At 44.0% G+C, this 22,646-nt stretch overlaps 2 protein-coding genes across 2 annotated transcripts in view; one reads left to right on the forward strand and one right to left on the reverse strand.

Moving 5' to 3' along the window:
• Window positions 1-22,646, reverse strand: part of hiw (MYC binding protein highwire) — a 154,366-nt gene that overhangs the window by 91,502 nt on the left and 40,218 nt on the right. The gene's annotated exons all lie outside the window — the stretch shown is intronic.
• On the forward strand, window positions 13,643-14,818 carry LOC106647111 (lipase member H-like). Its single transcript, XM_014363366.2, has 6 exons — window positions 13,643-13,666; window positions 13,740-13,843; window positions 13,940-14,226; window positions 14,298-14,354; window positions 14,431-14,688; window positions 14,796-14,818. Exons 1-6 carry the CDS (start codon window positions 13,643-13,645, stop codon window positions 14,816-14,818), a joined length of 753 nt encoding a protein of 250 aa, XP_014218852.2.

The following is a 22,646-nucleotide window of genomic DNA, read 5'->3' on the forward strand; positions in this document are numbered from 1 at the left end:
GTGCTGGAAAAAAAAATGCTCAAGCTGAATGCACACGGGCACGTACGCGTTCTATTTTATAAGCGAAGTAGTTCTGTTTTCTTACCATGTACGGGAATACGCGCATATTATATACCCATATGTCTTTATGAGCGCAAAGCAGTGTTTTTTTTTCTTCCACTCGAATCTGCGCTCGCTCGTACCTTCTATTACGCATAAAGTTCCTACTACGCGCGTATAAGGTGTATAGTAAATCGTTTGGCCTAGTTTAGCTCTCTTTTTCCTCGCGATGCTCGGTTCATTCAATTGGAATTCTGGAAAAGCTTTTTATTCGCGAGAACGGCTTTGAAAACGGAAAACGAAAAGCTCGACCGGTCACGAGCTCGGATTTTTGCTCTTGCGGCTACGATTTTCTTTTTTTTTTTTTTTTTTTTTAATATTTTTTCATCCTTCGACCCAGGGGCGGGGATATCTATGGTTTGGTGGGACATATAGGATTTTTTTCAATTTTGTCGAGCTTCAAAAGTACTGGATTCTTTCAGGGAACAATACCGATTTGTATAGGACGCGAAAATACAATAGTTTTGGATGATCACTGCTCGTACATGTGGTTGGAAAAGTAAATGGGTGCCCAGGAAACATAAAATCTTTCACGTGCACGTTTTAACGGTTGTAACGACTTATTATGATTACTCCGTACTACTAGTAATAAAGTTTCTCCCCTTTTCTCTGTTCGAGTGTACACAGTGCAGCGTCTGGTGCGCGTAAAAATAAACTGAGTGCGCGACGTATCCGTCAAAGCCGAGGAAAAGCCGCGCAAACAGAATCTCGGCTGGCGGGTCAAACGAATATTCCACTCCGGTATTCCTCACAATATTATCTTTCGCATGCAGCCTATAGCCGAAAGCTCTCGATGCGTCTTGTTTTTCATGTATGGGGAAGCTGAAATGAAATTAAGCGCGCCTTTTCTGCTTTGTTATTGGGGATTTTTCATTTTTTTCTTTCCTTTTTTCAATCGTGACTGGTATCTTTGCAGCGCACATATTTGCTTTCGTAAAAAAAAAAAAAAAAGGAGAACGACTTTACGGTACTGCGCGTTTTTATGATGAGGATGCCATTTGTGCTCCGAGTCCTCGAAGCTTGCAGTAGAAATTTTTAATTACGATTTTACCACACAAATGAAATGAAATGTCGTATTAAATTTTAACATGTCAAATAATAAAGATTTTGTAACAAAAAGAATTTTTTAAAAACGTGTTTGAATAATTATTATTGTCAACGTTTCAAACATTCTCCCAACGCATATCAACGCTGGACAGGGCAGTAAAGATTGAGGTAAGCCATAAAAATCGGGAGGCGAGGGGGGAGAAAACCCGGGGAAGAAATTGCCCATCCCTCAGTCACGTAATACGCGGCGTGTAAAATTGCTTCCCATTGGCGGGTAAAAAGCTCACTCGATGAAAAGGCGATAACCTTGATCGTAAATCGCCGGGGCCGAGAGCAGCAGCTCGACGTGAGCTTGCGAGGGTTGGAAATAAAAAATATAAAATTGAGGTAGAGAGAGCCGGCGGTGCATCGACACTTGCGCGAAAGCCAGGATTCCCGGTGTCGTCGCGGATTTTCGATGAAATATACGGAGGAGGGTAGCACAGCAACGCCCCGGAGGGAAGACGAGCGGAGAGAAAGCTCGGGTCGCGTGAAATGAAATTCTGCAGTGCGCTTCTGCAGGTACGCGGGGGAGAGAAACTTTCACCCTTTTACTCTCTTCGAGCTTCTTTTTTACTCTCACTTTCGTAGAAATTTTACAAGCCCTGGCCTTTTTTTCCCCTTACAAACTGTGGCTTAAAATAACGCATTTGAAAATGTTTTCATACACATGATAGAATCAATGGCTCACCAACTGTCATACCAGATTCACGTGAGAAGATCGATTTCAATATTTTTTAACGTTGATACCATGCATTTTGCGAATGTATTAAAATATGAATAGTACACTATTGCAGGATTAACAATAAATATACAAGAAAAATTAAATCTCGAGAATAATACCAATGTCAAGTGGTTGCTATCAAAATAATTTTAAAAAAGATTGTTTAAAAAACTCCAGATTAACCGATTTTGACCACTCATAGCGAGTTCGCCTTTGGGGATTAAGTAGCGTTCGAAGGGCCATCCCCTAAAAGCTCTCGACAAAGACACAAAATCCCGGTAAAAGTCATTCTGTCGAGATTTTCCTATTTTTTGATTCAACAACACAGTAGAAAGCGATTAAAAAAAAAAAACGGGAAAAAGCTACAAACAGGCCATTCCACCGAAGCCTTACCGGTCAATTTCGCACACGCCCGCAAATTCGCCCGACTCCAAAACCCCTATGTCACGCACACGCGCTTGCAAGCACGCGCGGGCTTTGGGCAAATTACAAGCCCCCCCCCACAGCGGTACAGGAACAGGTCAAATATTTGCTCGGCGCAGCTGCCCGCGTTCCCGACACCCCAATGAGAATCATTAATTAAAAGAGATGAAAAGCAGATCCGAAACGCACGCGGTACCGATCACGTCCAAATGACAAGTCTTTGGGACGTACACGTGTATGCAGAAACGGGCGGCTCGGGTGTGCTTTTCCACAAGAGGGGGTGATCGGTAAGTCCCGACGGAGATTATTGAAATCGAATCCATACGAGCGTGGGGAAGCATCCCCTGTAATTTCCCTCCGTACGAATGTAAATTACCCGACGCGGGGAGCAGCTCGACAGATATGTCTTCAATGGAGATTTAGTTTTCAAAGCGCGTGTAGGGCCACACGAGTTTATCGGCTTTGCGTGAGTTTTCCCCGGATGATCGACGAATCGAGGCGAACTCGGGGGATCCGATAAACAAAGTCCACGCCGCGATAAAAGCTCATTAGAGCTTTCGCGCGCGCGCGGCGTTTCCATATATATCTAGGCAATCTAGCCGTGTATATAGCGGGGTTTCATTGAAAACTCCGTCTCCATCTGCCCGGCAAAGACCATCAGGAAGTTACCCGGCGCGGGAGCTCCTTAGACTCGTTAATCGTAGTCTTGGCAAAAGTTACACTCTCGCCCGGCGCTGAACTTTCGGGGACCTGCTCTCTCGCCCGTGCTTTTGCAAAGTTAGGAAGGGAGGGGGATCCTTTACCCGAGTTTTCAGTTTGTTCGCGGCAAATATTTAACCACTGTTTCGAGCCGGGAGAGGAGGCTCTTTATATACGTGCTATATAGCACTCGATGCAAAGGGTTGAGCTTTTTTGCGTTTCATCATATTTTTTATGAATTTCTTACAATTATTCACACAAGTCCCAACCTGCATATGTTTTACCGATCCCCTTTAGTTTTCCTCTCCTTTATCTTATGCAAAAAAAAAAAAAAAAAGAGAGAGAGAAAGAGTCCGTCGCATAACGTGGTTCGATCGACTCGCTGCGGGGAATAATTATTGAAACTTGCCAATGTACATATTGTACCATGTGTATACATTACGTGGGTGAACGTAGCGTGATTTTTCCTCGTGGCTGCAGGAGGTGGGGCAAATCGAGGCAGCAGTTCGAGCGTAAAATGACGGCAGGGGGAAGAAGGAACAGTTCCGAGAATACAATATGTACTCGGTAGTCAAACAACTATAGTATACGGGAGGGGCTTATTTATTAATCACTTGTCTTGTTCGCGGTTGGCCAATTTCGGATGTCGGTTCCCTTTCTTCGAGAAACCTTTTGCACTTGACGTGATAAATTTTTATTCAACGCATCGCCGGATACGGAGCAGAGGATCAACTTGGTTCCTGGAGAAAGTTGACTTTGCGACTGAAGGAAAAGGAGGTCACTCGTCGTTGTAACAGCATTGCCACTGCAGTGAAAGAAAGAAAGAAAGATGGGAGACAAATTCCCTCGAGTGGTTAATTTGCCTCTGGGCCGTCGCGTCCCAGCGTACGCGTTTGCTTTCCAACTTTGTCCTCTCCTCCTTGACTTTTGCGTCTTCGTCGTCTTTCCACTCCCTTCAGAGTAGCCTCGAGACTCTCTCTCTCTTTCTCTCTCTCTTTTGCAAACTTTGACCCCTCGCATGTTCGCTTTTTCCAAAAGTGAGTCTCTTTGCTCACTCCAAAGACAACATACTAGAGTCCCTTTGGATGACCCTCGACAATTGTACAGGTTTGCCCTTATTTTACCGATACCAATGGCATCGGTGCATATGCTTGGAATGACATTGATAATTTTAAACGTGATTTCATTCGCTTCCGTTTGAAAATTCATCCCGAAAATGATGTAATGTATCATAGGAACCACCTTCAAAAATACGTGCTTCACTTTTTCCACATCTTGCGTTATACTCGCGAACGTTGTCTCCGACTCGTATTTTACTCGGGCGCCTTCGATGACCCATTGTTGCTGCTTTTTCTTATTCCTCGGCTTGTCTCCACATCCCTTTGTGTCTTGTACGTGTGTATTTGCTCAGCGAGTCGTACAACGCGGGTGTATGCATAGGCGGATGTGCGCTATGGTAGTTTGTACCGACGAAAACTCTCGTACTTTCCCGAGACGCAGGGGTTTAATTGACCCCGGGGCTGTGGTTTTTGAAAACCCCCTTCCGATCGCTATCCCATTATTTTGTTTTCAAGTCCACGGCAAACATCCCTCCTCGGTCGGCAACCCTCGCGGGAGTCGGAAACGCGGAGGGAAAAAAAAAAAATAACCAACAGAAGCACAAAAGCCAGAAGAGGGAGAAAAAGAATCCCGAAGCTTCGAGGCGCTAAAAAGCCGGAGCACACCTACCGCGCCTCGAGAGCAGCAAGATAGAGCGCCACTTTGCCGGGAGTTTTATCAGCGCTCCCCCCCCCCTCTCCCCGGGGTGTACATGTATAACTTACCTATTGCGTATTTCGTATCGCACTCGTCTAGGCGGAGTTAAAAATGACGTTTTGTTTCGCAGCCACGGAAAGCAAAATGTTTTTCCCATACTGCACAGTTGGCAGACGAGTTAAATTCTTGGTGGCCAAAAAAAAAAAAGAAAAAAAGTCGGACCTTCGTTTAAAAGAAGCGCTGCCCAGTCAACCCGGGCATAATCATGAAAATTTAATCAAGCCCCGCTGCGCCCAACTTTTCCCAAACAACTTACTTGCTTGGCCGCTCGGGCGCGCACAATACTCTCCCTCACCCCTTTCCCGTTAAACAATTCTATTAGCCTCCATAAAGCGTTTCCCTCTAAGCGCACAGAAGAAGCGTGAGCGGGGGAGTCATTGTATATATTCCTTGTACAGTGTATACGTAGCCCAATATTGACACGGGCTCTGGTGTACATTATTATGCGAGCGTCCCAACTTTTTATCAAGTCGGCGCGGCTTGACTCGCTAAAGAGGTGCACGCGCTTGGATAAGCCGCTGGGATAATCACGGGTTTATGGATTAATTTAAGAACTGCAGAGCCGAGAGAGCGATTTACGAGATTTTCCGGACTGAACCGCGCAGAACACGAGGTTTTTGGGATGTTACACCCGGTGTGTTTACGTGACACCGGATCGAGACGGCTGTCTGTCGGAGTTAGTGCAAAAAAAACCCGAGAAAAAGAAGATATTTAATCGTGCATGGGATAAGTAAAGAAAAAAAAAAATTATAAAAGCTTCGCTCGAACGTCACTGTCAAAGGCAAAAGTGATTAAATTTTACTAAGAGTGTTTAATCTCCGGAGCGAAAGCTTGGATCAGATGTGCGAGTACGCGTTGATATATATGGGTACGAAGCTCTGCTCGCCTGGAGTTACATCAGTAGGTGAATGGCGTGTGTGGCAAAGTCCTTTGAGGGAAAAAGAAACTAGGTGTGTCTACTATGCTTTCATATACATATATACACGCATCGCGTCGTCACTTGACCCAGTAATGACTATGGCTACGACGAGTGCTGTATAACAGAGGCTGTGATTGATTGGAACTGGAAAAATAAAATAACAAAAAAAAATAAAAAAAAATACGGGGAGAGTGAGCTGGTTTCAAAGGTCGAGGCTGCTTTGAGCTGCCTTTTGCCGAGCGGCTAATTGAATTTCTTTGACTCCTGCCGTTTAATTGGCGCGAGCCAGCAGTTTGATATTTTTTTCTGTTTTTTTTGTTTTTTTTTGTGAAAAAGTAAAACTACACATCCAAACGATGTACATGTACCTCGTTACGTAAGCCAAGTCCTGTGAAATATATAATATGTATGTATGAAAAAACGCGCTTGCTCCTCATCGATCTTGGCAGGAAAGTTTAAAACATCCTCGGCCCATTGTTATCCGGGAAACTCGACGCGATCCGGAAAATTTGTCAAATCAACAGCACCAGACAGGGGGGAAAAGAGAAAGAAAAAGAAAAAAAAAATTCAATCCCAGACCCATCGAAACTTCTCCTCTGTACGAGCGCTTCCGCCGCTGGTATATCATTCCAATTTTACGCCCGAGCGAGCCGTCTCAGTCGTTTTCCTTTCACCCCCTTTTCCCGGTCCCCCGACGAATTCGAATGATTTGTGCCCTCGGATTCTTAATTCAAGATACCCCCCGAGAGCATATATTAATCGGTGGGACACGATTGCGTCAAGTTTTCCGGCCTCTCTGTACTGTCGAGTGGATCTTCCGTATATAACTTTTTTACCGAGACGCGCTTTTTTTTTTTTTTTTTTTTTGCCAAGCTTCGCTGGGGCTTTAGTTCTGGAGTAAAGTTTTGTCTTCTTCAACAAAACTTCATATTTTTAGAAATGCCATTCCAATAGTACGTGGCTGTTCGCCATCGTGGCATTTTTCCTATTGAATCGTTTGCCAAGTGCAATTTCATCACGGCAAATCGTACATTTCAATAGACACTTTACATCTTAACATCACCACAGAAAATTATATACTTATCCGGAGAAAAAAATCGCGAGCACTGCTATAGGGTAAGTAGCGTCACGACAGACGCGCATGTAAAACAAAAGTCCTCGCTGTGTATGTAATTTGCGCTCAGCGACGCCGTGCATATTTCAGCGCGAGAAGATGCGTGCGTATACGCGTATTGATATATACATAGAGGACCATCCCCTTATACGCCCTAATGCGTCGTAAACTTGCGAAACAGCTAAAGTATCACGTTTTACTGTTTTGATAAACCATGCAAGCGCCCTAATAGGCGTAGTACCTTACACGGCACCGGGTCACCAGCTTAGGGAGGAATTTATCGTTAGATACGGCAGTTAAAAGAGGTAAACTATGTGGAGGTCTTCGTCCGACCTTGCGTTTGGAAAAACCCTACTCGGCCCGTGTTTAGCGAAACGGAACATATTATATACACATGAGTCGAAACAAGGGACTCGGACAACAGCGGCGCCGAGTAGAGTTGCCATATCGAGCGATGTTTTGGCCCAGAGTTGTGCCGTACGAGCCTAGTACAGAGAAAGCCCATACGATCGCCATCAAAATGTGAAACAACAAATTGTACAACATTGGATTAGGATAGGAGACAAAGGCAGAGTACCCACGCCACAAAAAACATTCGCACTTTTGCCAGACGTCTGTCTTTGCAACGAAACACATTCGTATATATACGTTTTCTTCCAACCAACAGTCACCGAGTAAATCCCTTTTTTGCACCCCTGCGAGCTGCCCGCATCGGCAACCCCCGGCACGCAGTCATCACGGCGTAACGAGGGCCAGCCTCCGTATCTCCGTCCAGTTGTTACACAGCCACGGGGCACCGCGTCCCTCCAACAGTTAATCCGGTTTTCCTTGGGCACGCGGGAGCGGGGGATTAGGGCCAGCCGCTCCCGGTGTACAGCCTACACCAAAATCCGGTAAACACCTCCGAGAGGCGTCGTATACGTAGCGCGTCCCCCTACGCGCTTATACACGAGCGGAGACGAGAGCTCGTTCTACCAGATGATCCAGTCGGTTCGGCTCTTCATTAGGGATGTTTGCGAGGGCCGGAATCGTCCTCGAAGGGACGGAGCTTTTGTTTACCCTTTTCGGTCCGGGATCAAATGGAGCTTTTTTTTTCCTCACCGGTTACTCGCGTCTCTTTCTTTTCTTTTTTTTTTTTTCGACATTATGTATACGCGGATATTTCTCAACGAAGGCCAAGTGCACTGAACCGTACACAGGGTAAATGAAACCTTTCGAGCGTGAAAAAAGGTAAAGAAGAGTGCACAATAAAAGGCTCATCACTCCCGAGACAAGGGGGTCCTATATATCCTTTTCCTCCGTCGAACGATTATACCCATCCTCGTTGGTGCAACTGTACGTACATATACATACAGGTGCACTCTTTTCTATCTCTGGGCAGCGTCTCGTAAACTCGGCAAACGATATAAGTACGTGTGTGTGTGTGTAGCTGCGGGAGTCCCTTCTCACTCGCGATAATACGGTTACGTCGTCGGTGGTGTCCTGCGAGAGCGCGAAATTGCACATTCCCCTCCTTCTCCCGGCCGTTGCTTGCGCGCTCGTTGCACAAGTGTAGGATACCGGTGTCTGGCGCGTGAAGCTCGGGGAGATTAAGTCCGGGCGAAAAACGCTCGCGAGCTGGGAATTCCAGAGCTGCGGGAACGCGTGTTGCCTTTTCATGGGTCAAGGGGGGTGGAGGGAGAAAAAAAAACGTAGGCGATTTTTTGCCGGTGCGATTCCCGCTGAGTGAAGGTGGATTTTTCAATACACGGGAATTTCCGATCGCAAGCTCGGTGTATAAAAGTCATAGATTACCGTGGCTCGAGTGCGCGTTGGAGGAGGGGGGGGGGAAGAAACTTTGGTCGATTGTTTCGGATGATTTAGGATAATTTCGCGATTTACGGGCTCGCATTAACCATACCCCGGTCCCCGAAAGTTTCTTGCGCCCCCTCGGCCACACGTATACGTATGTGGGGCGCAAAGTTGCACCACCAGTGGGCCAAGTTTTTGCCCGCAGTTTGCATTTGTCACTGCGCGGATCAATTAATAACGGGGGAAAACTCGACCGACTGTATCATACACTCGTGTTGGAGGAGCTGATGCGGGAAACAAAAAAATCCATAGCAATGTACCATTTTTTTCTTTCCAGGCCAACTTCTCGGAATAAACTCGCGAGCGAGCGATCCTTGTACGCGAGAGAGCGCTTTCGACTCGTGTCGAGTCAGGGGCACGGAGCTTAGCCAAGATGTACCACTTCTCGAAGTCGTTCTGGCGTGAAAATCCAGACTCCGGTTTTTGGGAAGCGGACGAGGCTGATTGTGCCTACATACCTATATACATACCCGATGGCACGACACACATGTACACACAAAAGCCTCTCTCTATGAAATTATCTTGTTTCCCTCGTGGGACTTTTTTTTACATCACCGGACAGCCGCACGGGGGTAGTTGGGAAAAATTTGCATTCGCGCTCCCTCCGGCGTTTGTAATGACGGATCCTCCGATTGTACGGTACGTCCGTTTACATTTATGGAGATTCGCGGGGCTGCAGGGGCTGATTGGTGTTTGACGAATTTCCAGAGAACCGAGTTTTGGATTTAACGTTTCCACCGACGAAGCTATAGTTTGGGGGTGGTACAAGGGATCTCGTTGAAAATGTATTTAAAATTAAAATTCGCTTCGACGCAACTCGTGAGGGGTTACATTAATCACAGGCGGCTCGCGTTATTTATTGCTTGAGAGGAGCACAGATAGCGGGGAGGGGGGGAGGGTGATTAATGACGTCGCGGATTCGGACGCCACGCTTCAATCAGCTTTTTTTCTTTCTTTAATACTCGTTTCGGCGAACGAAGAACACAAAAGGTTTTTACAGTTTATCGTTTCTCCCGCGCATCTCACTTTTCAATCACACGAGCAAATATCAACGGGATTCCTCAAACGCGGGCGGTATCGGGGCATTCATAATTGATCCAGAGAGCCATTTTTCATCACTGGTAAACTCAATCAAGTTTTTTTTTCGTAAAATCTGCAAGTCCGATTCGCGCGCATGGAATAGCCATGTGGGTGGCTAAATCTCACGGAGGGAGGGATAAAACAAAGAACTTTGTTCAAGGGGGTGTGGGAGTATATGCGAAATAAAAATTAAAAGAGTAGGAGCCGGCAGGGGGAAAAAGTCGAAAAGAGAAGTTCTCCGGCGCGCGAGGGCTGAAAGCTGCATCCGGAGAAAAAAGGAGCGCCGAGATTTTCGGCGGCGCGCTCTGAGAAAACAACGCCAAAGAAAGAGTTGAAAGTGGAAACACGTATTGAAAGCCAGCGCGCGGATGGGGGAAATAAAATTTCGGCACTAAAAGCCCGGCGCGCATAAATTGTTTCGGCTCGCGTGCTTCGTTTGTACGCGCGTTTTAATGAAAAATTTTCGATTGACCAAACAAAATGCTCGGTTTGGGAGGGAAGGGACCCCCATCGGGTAATTAAAAACGCATGCAGGGAACGGGAAAAATTTTCAAAGTCACGAATTAATTATCTCGCAGCCGAGTGATGATGAAACGGCTGGTGGTGCAACAAAGGAAGTCGGAACGTAAGACATACACTCGCGCGCAATACAAAATACGCGGAGCCAAGTGGGGAGGGCGAGAGCAAAGAAAACACGAGGGAAATAGTGATTGCCGGCTCTCTTAATCGATCGAGTTCTTTCATTTTACCCGAAGGGGTATGTACGCGCTCTTCTCGAGTGCTTGCCTGCACTTCTCGTTTGGGTGCATTTAATCTCGATTTTCGACCATCCCGAAGCCGCGAAATGAATTTATCCATCATCTTCATCCGTGTACACCCGCGTAATAACAAACAATAAAATTGAAAATTCCGATCGATCAAAGACGAGGAGGCACACAAAGGCCTGCACCTATATATATGTACACAGCCTCAAAGGCAAAGGGGGTGCAATCTCGCGCAAGCGAGTCCATAGCAGCGGCAAAGGAGACTATACCTCAAATCCTCGAGCGGCGTGTGGACGTATTCCCGTTATTGAAAATATCGACTGAGCTCGGTGTTATATGTAGGTACCTATACCCCGGGAGGTGCGCACCTCCGATTCTGCGGCTTACCCATCGTTTGAAGGCCGCGGTTATCGCCACAAGCTCGCCCGTACGTGGGTGCGAGAGTGTACTTGTACACACCGTGGAGCGATATCATCGGGGGATTATAATAGTATAGGACAAGGCGATTGCTTTCATTTTAATTGCGAGGCCAAAGATTTTTTTGTTCGGGAACGACAAGCGGTGTTTTGCAGGCGGGGATAAAAAGATTTTCTTTTCCATTAAAAATGTCAGATATTCCGGAGATGGAGGAGTAAGCATCTGCTCCTTCCAACGAGGTCAGGAGTTTGGAAAAACAAAAAATAAAGGAGCCCTTGGGGGATGGTGCAGGGACCCGTACAGGACGGGATAAGATAAACAAAGCCGCGAAAACGTATACGGGTGAATTCGAGGTACGTCCCAAGACGATCCTCCGAGGGTGGAGTTACACGCTCGATAAAGTCGAGGCTGCGCTTTTGAAAAAAAAAAAAAAAAAAAAAAAAAAAAAAAAAAAAAACACGCGAGTGGAAAAGTTTTTCGTTGCTCAAATAGTAGCCGAAAGGTCAGAAGTATCCCTGCCACTGGCAGCTTTACATTGTTTTCGAGTAAAAATTCAGTCGAGCCCCTGAGAATTTTATATTTTACAACGAGGAGAGGCGAGACTCGGAAGTTGGCCCACTGCAACTTTCAGACATAATAAATTAACAGCTGATTTTCCAACTGATGGGGGAAAAAAGGCCAACTCGTGCCCAAAGAGCGGTCCTGAAAGACGCTCCATTATTAACTCGCAATTTCATCCGTCAAAGGAAACTTCAAGGCTTTCGAAGAAGAAAAGCGCGGTCTCGGACCGATAATATTGTTTCTTCCCGATCTCGCGTTGAGCAACCTGCTCTGCGAAAATTGCCCCGAGTAACAATAACCAGCGCATGGACAAGTGGATTATCCGCCACAATCAAAAAAAGAGAAAACGATTACCGAGTCCGAGGTAATACATCGAGTGATGTCCAGGAGCTCGGTAGGAGTAGTCATCAAGAGCTTAAGCCGAGTTCTAATTACGCTCACGCGCGAGGGTAAGGGTACTAGGATGGAGCGGGGCTTAGTCATTAGTATGAATAAGTAAGCCGAGTGTACTGCGACTCCCCGGAGAGGAATTAGACTCTTTTAATTAGAGAGCCCCCTTTTTACGGGGAATTCAAATTGCCTGATCTCGTCGACGATTTGGCCCGAGTCTTTTAACCTCCCGCTCGGGGATGCAACAGCGGCAATTTTTGTTGAGGAGTTTGCATCGTGTTCACGAAGCTTGCTGGATTTTCCTTTTTTTCGTGAAAATCGAAGGAAAAATATTTGAGTTACCAGAGTAGACGCGAAATTTTAAGTGGATTCTCTCCAGTGCTTGATAAATCTCAGGATATGGTAACCAAAAAACGGTAGGTTACACGTGATGATGATGTTGTATGATGCAAAGAAGACACAAAAAAAGACTAGTTGAAATGAATTCTACATCAGAGTGTTAATATAATTTAGTTTAATACTCCGAAGGAAGAAAAACTACATCATGTTGTGTATACTATGTCAAATGTCCATCAAACGGAAAAATCATACTATCTGCCATGTGTTGTGACAAATACTTTTTAGAAAAACCTCAATTTATCCAGAAGAATATAATATTAAATATGTATACATTCGTTCATACATTGATAATATACAAAAACGTCGTACTCTTTGACTCTCTTTGGCTGGAGTTTTTCTGAGTTGTCCAAGTCGTCACCCCACATAAGGTATAGGACACGTATAGTAATATTTATAGAATAGAACAATACTTTCACACAAAAGTGGTGGATGACCCGCAAGAAAAAAAAATTTCATTATACTTTCAAGTAGACAACACTTGTCCACACACTACGTTTCATTCAACACGGAATGAACGATCGTTCACATTAGCAATTCTGCTCAAAATTATTGTATCAACGTGCTTATCGCTATTGTATGAATTTGATTAGCCCTACACGTGTAGAGAGTATTAACTTTTTCTTCTTCGATCAATATTTTTTACGTACATAACAGTTCATTAAGTTACAGTTACATTTTGTATAAATGGTTTTTTCACAATTTTTTTTAATCTCAAAAGAAAATTAAATATTTAACTTTCAACACATGTGCAAAGAGCCTAAAAATAGCTATTTGACTACAGTATAATCCATACTTGTAGTAATTAAAATTTACGATATTAAATTTGTATGTTCTTGATAATTTAAAAAATTAATTCTTATGAATAAATATCAGGCTATTTTGTACTTATATATCAATGGCACAGCGTTAAAACAACGCTATTTAATTGTCTCTATCAGCCCTATGTGTTACGTGGAAATAACATGCAAATCATGGGTTGCTGTCTGAATTTCGTTAATTTTTTGACTTTTACATTTTTAATAACATACGTTCATTGCACCACTAAAGATGTGGATCCTTTGAGTTTGGAGAATTTTCGTTGCGATTGGTATGAAACGGAAGGATTTCCTCGCGTTTTCACAGACAAAGTTGGAGCCCGATTATTTCTTTCCACGAAAAGCAGTATTGAACCAGTAGAAATTAATCCTACAACTCTAATAAACACACGAGTATTAGAAACCAGTGATTTTGGTAAAGAAAAAAAGAGCATTGTGATCGTTCATGGCTGGAGATCCAGTAGTGACGAAAAATGGATAAAGACTATGACCAGGAGGCTTCATGCTACAGTAAGTAAAAAAAATGTCAAAATTCATGTGATCGAAGAATAATAAATTTAATACCAATACGTTGAAACAACAGAGAGATGTTAATATATTACTGGTTGATTGGACGAATATCGCTAGCAACTTAAATTACACTACAGTTATGAAGAACCTCCCTGCCGTTGCCCATGAAATATATCAGTAAGTATATGTATATATAAATATATTCAACATCCATCCAATTGTACTGTGTGGTTAAATCATTTCAATAATAAATATACGGAGATAAAATTATAGACTCATCAGAGCTTTGCGATTCAAGCAGTGGAACCACGTTACAAAGACAAGTATTTTATGGAATAATCTGTACTTCATTGGGCATGGACTTGGCGCCCAATTGAGTGGACGTGTTGCGTATTTGTTGCAACAAAATACTTTTTGGAAAGTTAATAGAATCACCGGCTTGGATCCAGCACAACTGTGTTTCCCGCACAATTTCACTGATTATACACTCGACAAGTCAGACGCTGATTTTGTGGATGTTATTCACTCCAACATTGACTATGACAATTTTCTCCCTTTGGGTATACCTTTGACTTTATAGTATTTTATTGTAAGTATTACGCTATGAATCAAAATTTGTTGAAAATTGCAGGGCACATTGACTTCTTTGTGGATGGTAGAACTCTTAGGCCAAAATGTGAGAAATTAGGTAAATAAAATGTATCTATTTGTAATCTTACAATTAACATGGCACATGTATTGATTTGCAACCAATTGTTTACTAGAATACATTGAAGCCATGACGTGCCGTCAAAAACTTTCTTATAAACTGTATTTAAAGTCATTGCCAACGTCGAAGGGTAGTAATTGCAAGTTGTACGGCCAACATTGGAATGGTACCCACGACAGTGCCCTGAAAATGCTCAATGGTGTCAAGAATAATCAAACTTGCGTTGATTGTCCGCAAATGGGAATTGATGCCGTTAACAGCGCCAAGAGGGGAACGTTTTTGGTACTTACTTCGGGACTGAACGACACATGTGGTACGTAACTTACTGATGGAGTAAGCAAATATATATTTTTGAGGTATTACTTTCTGATTCGAAATGAATTTTTTTTTTTCTTAACTAATAACCCTTATAATTTACAGCTAATGACGAGGATCCCCTATAAATGTGAAAAAAGGCCATAATGCGAATGATCGTGAAGTGTGAAACTAAAAACTGTTTAACAAGACCATATTTTTTTACGGATAGAGTTAAGCTGTAAACACAATACTGTCAATTTGCATTAAGTGTTGATGAGATTAAACACTCTTCGTGAGCAAAGGTGCTATTCATTTTTGAATAGGTAATCTTTCGAAAAATTAATTACCAGCTGCAGGAGACATTGTCCCTACAATGTAAAATTTCTTCAAATTTATTATCTAATTGTAAAACAAAACAAAAAATTACAAAAAGATTTACAAAAATGTATCAAAAGATGTCATCATTATTTTGTCTTTTTAAATTTTTTAACTATTACTTTCGATTCATAATCAAATATAAATGAAAAGTAATGCTAAAATGTGCAAAGTTAGATTGTATTTGCAAGAAAGTGAAAAATCCACATATATATGATGAAGATTTGAAAAAAAAAACTTAAGCACTTGACACGTGCGTTTCAACAAAGATTTCTACTCTTTCTTTTTTTTAATGTATAATTCCATTACATAATCAAAGTACAAATCGTCTTAAATTTTCAAAAACATCTGGCTTTTGCTTTAATTTTATAAAATCTCCTCGATCCCAAACATGATAAAGCTGGTGCGCGTGTGAAATAAAATTACTCGCACACAGATTAACTACTCTCCTCATGAATTTCACATTTATCTCGGGTACATCAATTTTTAATCGAATCTCACCGGAAGAGTATAAAAAACGCCCTAGGAGATATTGGGCAAAACGGGCCCGGATGATTGCGGAAATCTATAAAAGTAACCGGAGAAAGGGCTAAGCCGAGGAAATAAAATTCACGACATACGGGAAATGGGACAAGAAAAAAAAGGAGGGGAGAGGAATAAAAGCCCCGAGTAAGAAAGTCGAGGAGAGGTAAGCCGATCTTTTGCTCTCTGTCTCCGGCGCGGGAGAAAAGGGATCCCGGACGCGAGGGATGGATATCAAGCTTATTACCCGCGGTACGGAAGCTAAGAGTAACTCCGGGGCTCTCTCCTCCGCGCTCATAACGTATATTATATCAGAGCTGCTCTACGATGTCGCCGTGGTGTAGCGTGACTGCGTGTCATTTAGTTACTCCTCAAACGCCAAGCAGTGGCCTTTTTTTTGTTTGACCTCACTAGTGATTTTTAAAAAATGTTTATACGGGAGAAATTTTGCTCGATGACGCGAAAAAAAGCCGCAAACGATCGCGTGCAACCCATCACCGCGGCAATTATTTGCAAAAACCAATAAGGGCAGCCGAAGGCGGACGATGGAGACGGGGCAATCGCTGTCACCGGCAGAGCGCAAAAGCCACGCGGGAGCCAATACCGATAAAAAAAAATGACTGCTAATCGAATCGCATACCCAGACGTCAAATTGAATTTACAATCTCGAGATTATACCCCCCTGCAAAGCCACCATGATGAAAAAAAAAGGGGTACAGAGGGGCGGGGAAAAAAGATGTCGATAATTCGCAGTCACGGCGGAAGAGGGAATCCATTTCACCGGAATCAAAGTGAGCGTCATTATCGTGGCTCTTGATCAAACGGGAACTTTTTATATAGTATACGGCAATAAAACGGCCATGGGATAAGGGCCCGGAGATTAAAACTGAGATTTAGTTGGCCGTACCTTCCGTATACAATGAGTAGCTTTGAAAAGCATTTCTCAAGATCCGCACAAGAGTCAGAGCTACAAAACGAGAGAGCATCGATCAAATGTTCCCTTGTGCGTGTAGGTGCGCCGAATCCAGTCGCGAAAGCTCATCGCCGACCACTATGACCGGTGCAGATGTGCGATCTATTTTTCACCCATAGCGAGGTAATGCACCGCAGGGCGCTAACCGGTTTTCGCGCTTCCGTCACTCCTCCGCGGTTTATAAATCTCGCGCGTCTTTTCCCGGATTATTTATCTACCGAGCCGAGATTATACTTGTGCCCACGAGGAGTTGATTTACGGGGTATCTCGTCCCTCCGCGGATTTCTCGCGTTACCTGTACCAGCTGTTACAGTAATAAAGGAACGTGGCGGTAAAATTACCCTACATTGCTGTAAAAATGGTATACCTACGAAAGGATCGGAAATTATTAATAAAACAAACTCCGAGCATCAAAGTTTTACTGTATCCTCGCGGCAAACAATAAATAACCCGGGGCGGTCGAGGGAAAACCTCCCGAGGGAGGATTACCCTGTCTTCCGCGGGCCAACGTAGTCTCGCGCTGTCAGGGATGCGCGGCTCATGATAGTATGGGGATAACTGGGGACGCGCGGCGCGTGGGGACTTGGTTTTTCAGGCTGCGAGATGAGATCGATAATGGCAACGGGTTAAGCAAGGATCAAGTGCAATGCCCCCCCATCACAGAGGAGAAACCCCGGATGTATTTACACATCCTTTCTCGAGTGCATGTACAGTAGCGTTTCCAAATTAGGTCGACCACTCCTGCTTCCTCGTGTTATATGTATCTGCGTATTGTTTCGAGAGAGAGAGAAGCTGTTGGTGCATACGGAGAAAACCGCGAGTTTGTGCGTTGCGTATACACATCGAGCAAGTTAGCTCTCGCGCGGTCGCGTTTATCGAACGCAAATTGCTTCGTCGGGGTGGGCTCTGTTGTTCCGAGTTTTGGGGATGGATGTTTCGCGCGCGATGCCGAAGAAGAGGGTTAATTATAAGTTTCGGGGGTTCCTGAAATCTTGTGTACTCTGCGTACCCGACACACGCACATGTGTACCATTGACACAGAAAATGGATACAACGTAACTATGTCCTCCTGTTCCGCCCTAATGGCACTGCCGCGGAGTCAGGACCATTTTTTTTTTTTTTTTTTGCACATTTGCCTTCTTACCGCGGACTGGAACTGCGTGGAAGGCAACTGCTTTTGAAAGTGTACACCGGGAATATGACGGAAATGTGCGAGTGAGCCTTGCGAGCATTTCTGCGGCTGCACGCCAGAAAGTTGCCTCCGCGGAAGAGATCGGCTGGTGTGCATATTTCCGAGGGCGTGTCTCCGACTTTGAACGTACTTCGGCATTTTTCGGATTTCTATGGTGACTTTTCGTTTTCTTTTTTCCTTTTTTTTTTTTTTTTTTTATTTAAACGTTTTGACATTTCGGGAATGATTTTCGGTGGAAAAAGCTTATCGTGAAATTTAGCTACGTATCTGTTTCCTCGCGTATGTTTTTAATTTTTTTTAAGTTATAATCGAGAGTCCATTGTAGTTGTGCAAAATTTGATGTTTGACGCGCTCTCAAAGGCCCGAAGCTACGTCACAATAGATAACGATTGCGCTAAAAACAAACATACGGCAACAATAATGATGAAAATGATTAGAATATACAAGACATACTGTGTGAATAAAAAAATGCGCTTACGAGATGTCAAGCCCTTGCAAGATACGATCAACTAAAGAGCTACTCGCCAGCCGCGCGTACAGTTGTGCGGGAAAGCACAAAAAGTCCTCGATACTCATCGCAAAGCCACTTTTTTGCAGCGGCAAATGTAAACTTATCGAGCCGCGGCGTCGGACAAAATACAATTTTTTTTCTTACTCTCTATCCATACTTCAAGAGTGAAAAATCCCACGTGATTATTAGTTCACCACCACAAGGCTCGCTTGTCTCTCGTTTCAAAATGCATCGAGCAAAAGCTGTACTTGCACGAAATTACGGTGAATGCAAAGCAGCGGCGTGCTCGGAGAGGAGACTCGGGAAGAGCAAAAGCCGATTCCCAAAGCACCCAGCCGTGAATCAACATCGGCGAGCAGAGAAACTAATAAATGCGCGAGAGCAGGTAAATTCTAAAATTCGGGAGAGTATATACAAGAGCACCGGGCGATTTAGCATTTATGCCGTATATACATATGTACCCTTGCCACCATCCAAACGAGAGACGTGAATTTCGCGATGCGTATATACTTAGGAGGAGGCGTGTGCTGCGTGAATTATAATTGCGAAAATATACGGCCTCGCGGCACATTAAGCACCGGCGGTAAGTACATACTCGAATGTATATACATTATATAATGTACACCGAAGCAAGGCGCATTAGTCTTTCTGTGTATGCTCTCTCTCTCTCTCTCTCTGCCTAGCCAGTCGTGCGGATAGTACTTACCTTCGTTTCGGCTATTTTTCTCGTCTCTGGCGAAAACACCGCGAGCGCTCCGTGTTTTTAACGCGTGCTCAAATCGAAACGTAATTTTGCTGTATTTTTAATGAGATAAACAGCATCGGGGCTTGTTTTGGCTCGTTGGAAAATTTCAATCAACACGTATGGAATAGTCATATAGTTTTTCGTAACTATAGTGTACACTCGGCTTAACCTACGATTTTTATATTTTCAAACAAATGCGACTGGGATACTTACCTTCAACCCACGATAACCAAGGATTAAAAGCTGATGTTGACTTACCTGAAAAGAAAGAAAAAGAAAAAATTTAGACATACACAGGACGAAACAAAAAACAAAAAAAAATTAATCGTTCATATCATCGTTATTGATTATTTTCGAATAGGTATACTTTAGGAAGAACAATTTAAATATCCAGAGTTGCAAAACGCGTTACCCCAAAGTTAATTTTAATCCTAAAACGAGGCCAAAGCCATACCAGGAGAGGTAAATATGTCTGTCTGGCAAACGCATGTCGGTGGTCTTCTCCCTTTGAACTCCAGCATCCGACGCGTAATTAAACCGCCCCCCGACACGCGTAATCGAAACAAAGACTTTTTAAATTTTTGTAATTACGCGTCGAGCCACCTCTTCGGAAATTGGTCGAAAATTGTGTTCAAGGCTCAAGGGTATTATCGCACGCTGATGGACCGCGGGTAAATATTTACAACCGGATTAGCGGCTTGTACGAGATTACATGCAAGAGACACCCCGTGTGGGCTCGTTGCGTATTTTGGGCACACGAGCGGTTTTTGTCATTTAAGATACCGTATATGTTCGGCTCAATGACGATTCTCGACTCCAATGACAAAAAAGGTGAGATTCGATTGGCCCGTGAAACGAAGCAACGATACGCGTATCAAATGATTCCGGAAGTCAACGGGAGATCACCGTCCCCATTGTCTTTTTCCCACCCCTCTCTCGGGCACCCATTGTCCGACCCTCGTATCTCCGTCACATCGCCATTTACATTCGAGATCGCGTCGATTCCGGGGAAAGGGAAAACTACTCGTCCGAGGGACCTTTCCCACTTCGAAGGTAATGCCTTCGGACGCAATGACGGAGATTGGACGCTTCATCTCGGTCCTATCGCCGCGAGGGACTTTTATCTTCCAATTCAAGGAAAGGAGGAGGCGAACTGTATACACTACGCGTCTAATCCTTTGTGTTTTCAGTACTCAAACAGCTACTCCACTCGCACACGTCCCGGACTCGTTTGGTGAGCTCCATTGTGCTCCAAGACGTCCAGTCGTGTTTGCTTGGCGCAAACGAGCCTGACGAGCACTGTTACGGCACCGCGAAAGAGAAACCCCTCTGGTGTTGGTTTGGGGTTATTGGGCTCTGCTGATGATCAAACACCGCGCGTGTCAATACTGAAAAAAGGCTTACGAAATGTTTTGCTCGTCGCATCACGTCACCCACTGTTCCATCGTCATTAACATTGTACGCGCTCGGCTGTGATAAACGGGAATACATATAGCACGGGAACCAATGGTGCGGAAAACGCCACCGTTGCCATCTTTGGTACTCTGTACGTTGTATACTTTTGCCGAGTGGGATGCGGATCGAGACTATCGGCGAGGGATTGTCTGCCACTGGGCTGATCGTCGACTTGGTAACAAAGGGATCATGAATGAGGGAAGGGAGCAAGGGCACTTTTCTCCTTTTTGGTCACAAAAATTGTGGCCTTTCAATTTGATCCAATTAATATCGACTGTTTGGTTCAAAAATGAACGGGGAGTGTGACAGTAAATAAAAGTGAATAGCTGAGAGTGAGCGAGTGGTCATTTTCCAGACAATTTTTAATGTACAACAATCGACTATCGCGCAGGCAGTTGCTTGCAAAAAGTACCAAAAATAATAATAATTGCAAATTGGTTCTCAGAAGCTATATAAATGACGATAAAAACTTTTAGATTTTTCATTGGGTATCACATACACTTGAGAAACTTACTACTAAATTTTTTTCAATATTGTCTTAAATTCTGACACCGCAAGTTTTTTTTATTATTTTTGTTTGCGTCCAGTTTTTGCAGACAATCCAAAATTGAAAAAGTGAAAAAAGAGTCGTCGAAATAATTTGGTCATGGTTACTGAAAAATGTCATTTGTCCACTTGAAAAAATTCTTACTGTTGAACTAATGGATGGAATTTCGCTACTAATGTCAAATATTCACAAGCCAGCCTTGTGTACCCTCATCGGTAAACAATCAAACACCAGATAAAGTGCAAGAAAAAGGCGCCGCCGCAAAGGGCCCTTTGTTTTTCTCTCATCCTGTGTTTGTTTTTTTTTCCTCCCCACCTGTATAAAAGCCTTTTCGCAGCGGCAAAGTTCACGACGGTAGAGTTTCAAACTAAAAGTTCGCGCGAAACAAAACAGACGAGGAAGCGTGTACATCACCCCAACGAGGATGCCTCCCTCACCGGAGCAGCTCAGCTGTAATTTATTTTTCCAAAGCTCAGGTGTACACACACCCTTTTTCCGATGAAAAAAAAAAAAAAAAAAAAAAAAAAAAAAGGAATGGGGGGACAAGGAAGATCGGGTGGTTAGATCAATGGGGACGGAAGGGGAAAGTTGTTGCGCGGCGTCCGGTAATTTCATCAATTCAAAGTACTCGTTTGGTATACAGTTCGGGGCTCGCAAGAGTGGATGTGCGGGACTCTCTCGAGGGCCAGCCGACAACCACTTCGCTTCGCAAGACTGCACTGTATACACCGCGCAACTATGCGATACAACTTGCTGCACTTCCACGTCCAATATCAACATGCCGTGCCGTAAAGTGTGGCTGGGTGTGTGTGTGTGTGCGTGTGTGTGTGTGTACGTACACTTGAGTGTGTATGCAAATGTACTTGCGATGGAAGTTGACGGTGTGTACCTACGAGGGAAGAAAATTTGCATCGTGTACCAAACGACGGCGGCCGCGACTAATGGAATCAAATTGGCGCTATACGGACTCTCATCCGCTTGTTTGCGCCAAAAATGCGGCGTCGTAAGTCGCGTTGGATGTAAATTTTTGCCCGAGCGGTGTTTGCGAAAGTACACTTGGATTTTTGTGAAAGGAGTGGAATAAAACGTTACTTGACAGTTGATACATGTTTCACGCGGTATATTTTGTTGGTATCAATCAATAAATTACGACACGACCACAAAATGTCAAAATGTCATGTTTAAACGTATGTACAATTCGGTACTTTGATTCTCATCATCCGAACTAACTCGACCACCCAACCAGGAAAACCCTCGATGAAACATTGGACACCATTTAGCGCGCGATTTCGTAACTACTTCGTTAACCGAGGAACGTGAATTAGGTTTCTAGCGAGTTGGGACAGCCTTGTAACCTATACGCTACAGCTAAGGAATCTACGAGCGCGAGTAAAAGCTCCACGAAGCGTACATAACTTGATTAATACAAGGAGGCGATCTTTGTTGAAGGGTCGCGTGAAAAAGAGACGCATGAAAAATTTCAGGACGAAATAGCAACGAAAGTATCTGAAAGCCTTAGTCCCTGTATTATGAGCTCCCATCGCAAAACGAGGTCGTAGCACCTCGAGGCGGAAGATTGGCCGATGTCGGGGTTGTAGCCGTAAGGTACACAAACTCTCTCGCGCAAGGCAGCCATGCAGTGGTGCCAGGCAAC

This window comes from Copidosoma floridanum, unplaced genomic scaffold (assembly GCF_036245765.1).
Source record: "Copidosoma floridanum isolate Cflo_tuat_1 unplaced genomic scaffold, Cflo_Japanese_pri ptg000006l, whole genome shotgun sequence".
NCBI classification, from domain to species: Eukaryota; Metazoa; Arthropoda; class Insecta; order Hymenoptera; family Encyrtidae; genus Copidosoma; species Copidosoma floridanum.

Excerpts from the sequence above, each read along its gene's own strand:
- LOC106647111 (XM_014363366.2), top strand. The coding sequence starts at position 13,643 with ATGACCAGGAGGCTTCATGCTACA. Across the intron at positions 13,667-13,739 it reads CCAGGAGGCTTCATGCTACA|AGAGATGTTAATATATTACT; the intron begins GTAAGTAAAAAA and ends TTGAAACAACAG. Across the intron at positions 13,844-13,939 it reads GTTGCCCATGAAATATATCA|ACTCATCAGAGCTTTGCGAT; the intron begins GTAAGTATATGT and ends ATAAAATTATAG.